Source organism: Trypanosoma equiperdum (assembly GCF_001457755.1).
Source record: "Trypanosoma equiperdum strain OVI genome assembly, contig: ctg_1146, whole genome shotgun sequence".
In the NCBI taxonomy this organism is placed as follows: domain Eukaryota; phylum Euglenozoa; class Kinetoplastea; order Trypanosomatida; family Trypanosomatidae; genus Trypanosoma; species Trypanosoma equiperdum.
In genome coordinates, this window is record NW_027123112.1 from 11,250 (window position 1) to 16,607 (window position 5,358).

Sequence of the window (5,358 nt, forward strand, 5' to 3'; positions counted from 1 at the left end):
AAGGAAGGGGAAAGACGGAGGAATTTGGGGTAAAAGCTGCCAGCAGGAAGACAAAACGTACCCTACACGCTTGTCGCGAACAGATCCCATCCGCTATGAGAAGCACAGGAAGTACATAATTTAGCTGCTCATAGGGTGAAAAGCTCTCCCGGACTCCCTGCGAAGGGAGAAGGAAAGGGCAAAATAAAGTACACACGTGTAAATACGCACAGTTGTGAAAGACAGATAACACCGGGCGCATTTGGTGAAGTTTATTAGCCGATGAAACACGGCTTTTTTGCGAACTCACCTCAACACTTGAATATTGCTGTCTATACATCCAACTGAGTGTCCTGAGATTGAACCCAAGCCTTGACACGTTCCACATCTGAGAGCAGAGATACTGGCCACATAACATACTCCAATAGCATCACCAATTCTGCGGACTGCAGATTTGTGGATCCCGGCGGTAACATATTAGACTCGCAGGCCTCCTTCAACAATTGTTCTAGTAGCTCATTCCGCATCACAGTAGCCTCATTGAGGGAACTTTTTAAGTTCGCAATTTCAGCCTCCACCTCCGTCAGAAGTTTCCTACTCTGTTCGATTCGCTGGGAAAATAGGCCCACCTGCTCGCGCATATACACCATCTCTTCGCTACAACGAGCCGATTGGCTATTCTTAGAGACTGCCTCCAGAAGAAAGTGTTCCTGCGCACGAACGATCCACTTCAACACGCAACGAACATGATAATTTGCACGAATGTTGCACGCCTTCATCTCTCGGACAAGCATAGCAGATTCCCACCAGGGGTTGCCTGAGTCCATCTCCTCTAATAACATCATGGAGGCCATGCATTGGCTCACCTTCTTGATGGAATCATCCATCGCCTCCACCTCGTCACGGAGGGTACGCCCCGGAGAGTACATTGGGATGTCGGGTTCCGCAGCGTAATCAGAGACGGACTGATCATCTCGTAAACCCTCATCTGCAGCAGCAACACGCACGCGCTCAATATCACCGCGTCGGGGTCCGGTCTCAACTCCTCCACTGTTACCGTCATTACCTTCGCCACCACTAACATCCCCATCCTGAGGCGAATCGCTTCTTCCTTTGTATTTCTGCAGCTGTGTAGTTGTAAGAGGTGTCCTGGATCTTGATACCAATCGGTTTCGAACGTCACCGAGCGGAGAGCCCTGAAGCGCCCTGCGACGGCGGCCAAACTCCCCCTCCATCTTTGATATTTGGCCCTTGAGTTCAGTACACAACAGGTCAATGTTGTGGGTGGTCTGCCGCTGCTCCTGGAAAATTGTCGGGAGGCGGCGGTCTTTGTTGGTGTACCTCCTCATAGCGGACGCCGTAGGTCGGCCAAGTCCACCCGTCACGTTGGTGGTGGCCGTCAGAACAATGTTGTTCTGCTGCATGGACACGCTTGGCGCTTCTGATGCCTCCTCATCTTCATCATCTTTACTACCACGGCCAGCTTCTATTATTGCCTGAAGTTGTGCGTACACTAGCGAGAGTGCTCTCCTCTTCTCTTCTCTCCGTTGCCTCCTCTCCTGCAGCTTGCGGGCCGCAGTGTAATTCATTTCGTGGATTCAAAAGAAACGAAATGTATCCAACACTACTTAACTATAAGTCAAGAGCCGAAGTTTGTAGCGCCGGCAGTGTTTAGAAAAACAAGGAAACAAAGAAAAAAACACGTGATAAGGGAGTCGATGAAGCAGTAACAATCAGCTGCAAGCATTTCCGTAACGAGGACAGCCGGCACCTGATAGACGGAGTCCTAGTTAAATACGAACCCGTGAGTGGACACCCTCCCAACACACTTTAGTAAAAGTCCAAAACTAGCATCATGTCCATCAACGCCGTTGCACTGCTCTCCAGGGCCGCAACTGCGTGTTTGCTTTCATAAGAACCACCGGTTGGATGAACATCACCGTTTATGGTAGCGGTAGCAGACGCCACGATGTTCATTGGAGTTGGCATTGCTGTGCCGGGACCCACACCATTATTTCGTTCCATCGCGAGCCGTGTTATCGTTAGTCGTAATGCCATTGCCACTTGCAGCCGTACAGTGGGCAGGAGGTCACTCTCCATGTTACATCCCCAAAGGAAAATAGAGTTCTTTGGAAGCCGGTCAGTCAATGTACTTGTCTTAGGTACCTCCTGCTGACGCACATACCCGTCACGCATCATCGCATGAAGCACCTCTCGCGTGCGGGGGAGTGTCGCTATGGCCTCCTCAGCTAACATACGATCCTCCATGTGGTGGTGCTGAAGAAGCAACTTGATCAACCGCACACCAAGCACACCGTGGCGCGCGAACACCATCCGCTCACAACAGTCCCGTTGCATGGCCTCCACAGCCGCATCATACCGAAAGCGGTACGGTCCTTCCAGTGCATCTACACCTGCACCGCCACCACAGCTCATTATGTTATCGCCCTCTGCGCGGCACATACGGTTTAATACCTCCGTCACAGTGGGCTCGGGGTGTGGTACCTCACGCAAAAGTGCACGAAGCGGCATTGATGCGCTACTTGGGGGACGAGCCGCTGGAAAGCCGGACACGCGTTCACTAAACCGACGGCAGCGCGCAGAAGCGGTAAAGGCTTCAACAATGGCTGAGGCCACACTGCCACCACCGTTTGACCCGCTGCCATCGGCGAACCGCTCGGCAAGAAGGTGGCGATGGATGGCGTCACGGAGCATCTCAAAGAGAATGTTAGGAACGTGTAACCGGCAAAGTTCCTGCAGACAAGCGTCCGCTGCAACCGTTTCCCCAGGCCCCTCTACACGCGTCCCCGAGCCGGCATTAGATGGGGATGCCGTTGCAGCTTGTCCCGGCAATTTATCTGGAAGAAATTCAATAAGACCCAGTTTTTCCATCTCCCGTGCACAATGACGAAGTGCCTCGCCAAGCGCCGGCCGACGCTCGGTTGCCAGTCGCAGAGCTGCCTCCCATGGTACAACGGCAAGCTGATAAAACACCATTAAAATTGTCACACCCGTCTCTCCGAAGTTGCGTTGAAAAAACTGCACAACAACAGGGAAGAGGGTGCGCAGAAATAATCCGTATCCCAGTGCCACGCTATAAGTACTGGAAGACGGGTCATGTTGCACAACGCGGTGCAACAGCAACCGTGTCATGATCTCTTTGATAGCTGCATCGGTTACAATATCACTTGGTGCGGTCACGGGAAGCGGAATCGGGCTGCTTACCTGCTTCACCGCCTCATTGACGCTGCCGCCGCTAACACTTGCGCCGCCACCTTTGCTACTCCTCAAGGGGTTTCCGAAGGGTTCCTGCCTGACAGCTTCAGCGAGAGCTTTCAGCGTGAGAGGACCACAACGGTTGAGTGTTCGCACGAGGAATCCTGCAAGAGGGCTGAGTTGTTCGCTAACACTCGTTTCCAGCAGCTCATTCTGCACTCCGATCATACGTGGGTGCTCGTCATGGATAATTTGTTGTTGCTGCTGTGGATTGAGTGCCCCCAGGGCCTCAGCACGCCGTGACATGTGCAGAACCCTCCGCCTACTCTAAGCGAACCCTAATGTGTCAAAAGCAAGTGAGAAATAAGATAATAGAAGTGAACTAAAAGACATAACGATGAAACGCGTAAAGACACGCTGCAAAGTTTGCTACTGAAAGCATTAACGGGAAGCTGGAGGTGCAGAGTAGACGAATAGGTTTCCTAACAACAGACACACAGACACACAAAAACATATATATATATATATATACGCCCACACATACATTTTTGAGCAGAACCTTATCATCTCCTCCAAACAAAAACGCCATTCCCCTCTTCTCCGGAGTATTGCCCCTTTCATTGCTATAACTTTTATTTCCCGAAAGTTTCCATCAACCCTCAGAGAACCACAAGAGCACACGCATGCCAAACTGTGGCAGTCGGTAAAACTGTCAAACCTGACACGTTCCCCCTTCGCGCTCGTGTATTTTTCTTTTACGCTCCGACTCGCTCCCCTATACAAAACGAGGAAAAACAAATTACTTTACGCGGCAGTCGAGACAGACGATACAAAGATAAATTTCAAAAAAAAAATACACGTGAAGCTGCGACGTGACGAGAAATAAAGTCACTCCCATTCGAGGCAGTTAGAGATACCGAATTGACTCAACTTTCCCCCCCCGCCACAACCGCCACCGCCAGTCGTCCCTTCTTTCATTTTCTCTTCGCACATGTCTCGTTTCATTCCCGCAGCTTCTCTTTTTATTCTCCGTCTTTTTTGTTGTTCTTTTTTTTTTTAACTTCACAAAAGTAAGAGAAACCGTAGCCTTAACAAAAGGGAAACGAATGGAAAACACTCGCCCAACAGAAACACAAACACAACAGAAAAAAAAACATATATACAATAAAATAAACATCAACTTTCATCATGCTTACCCTTCGCCTCACATCATCAGCAACTACAGTCATAAAGAAACATTTGTGTTCTGACGATTATATTACCTCTCATCATCCAACACTTTTTGTTTGTTCATTTGTTTGTTTTTCGTCTCCTTAAAGTGAACATGGAGAGTGTAAACAAAAAATAAAAACAAAAAAGGCGGAGGCGCTACGGTTCAACATGTACGTGTGTCAGTTAAAGAAACGAGGGATCTCTCTTTTTTCTTAAAAAAAAGGAGATATAAATAAGAGAGCGACATGAGAAGGAAAGAGACATGGTTCAACGGCCGCGGGGAAAAGAAGTGAAAAAAACGAAGGAAACTTTAAACAAATATATATATATATATATTTATAAAGGAAGGGATGGCACAGGTGGACGAGAAGATTAGTGGAGAAAATAAAGTTCAATGTGGAGTGTTACGACGGTTGATTACACGAAGGGGGAAAAGAAAAAGAAACAAATCAAATCAAAACGAAGGGAACTCATTCGCAGCGACCTCCTGTACCCACCACTCCGCGAGTAAACAAATAATAAATATAAAATGGAGTAATAACAGGAAAATAAAATTCGAAAGGATGGGGGATAAAAAGCAATAAACTCGCATTCCTCCATACAAACAAGCGTATGGCCGTAAGCGACGTGAAGTTGGTCATGTCTCGGCAAATGCGGAAACTTCGGCTGTATTTTATTTACATATTTATATTTTCCCCCCGGCCTCCCCTTCCCATGGACAACAACATTGACACGCATTCCACACCAATACGATTAACGTGTTTAAAAAAAACAAATATATTTCTGACCGACTACGGAACAGCACCGCCAACCACCAATTCAACACAACAGTCACCTGCACAAAAATATCAACCCTCATTCCACGCAATCCAAATTAACGTACCCCCTCCCTCCCCTTTTTTTTAAATTTTTTGATTTTTTTTGTTGTTGTTGCTTTTTTGTTTTTTTTTT

The 5,358-nt window shown here is 48.2% G+C and overlaps 2 protein-coding genes across 2 annotated transcripts; both read right to left on the bottom strand.

The window, feature by feature from the left end:
- Window positions 1–311: 311 nt before the first annotated feature.
- TEOVI_000539400 (uncharacterized protein) lies at window positions 312–1,568 on the bottom strand (the record flags this gene model as incomplete). Its single annotated transcript, XM_067220393.1, has 1 exon — window positions 312–1,568. One exon carries the CDS (start codon window positions 1,566–1,568, stop codon window positions 312–314), a length of 1,257 nt encoding a protein of 418 aa, XP_067076494.1.
- Window positions 1,569–1,809: 241 nt separating this feature from the next.
- On the bottom strand, window positions 1,810–3,501 carry TEOVI_000539500 (uncharacterized protein; the record flags this gene model as incomplete). The annotated part of the gene is made up of 1 exon (XM_067220394.1): window positions 1,810–3,501. One exon carries the CDS (start codon window positions 3,499–3,501, stop codon window positions 1,810–1,812), a length of 1,692 nt encoding a protein of 563 aa, XP_067076495.1.
- Between the last annotated feature and the right edge of the window lie 1,857 nt (window positions 3,502–5,358).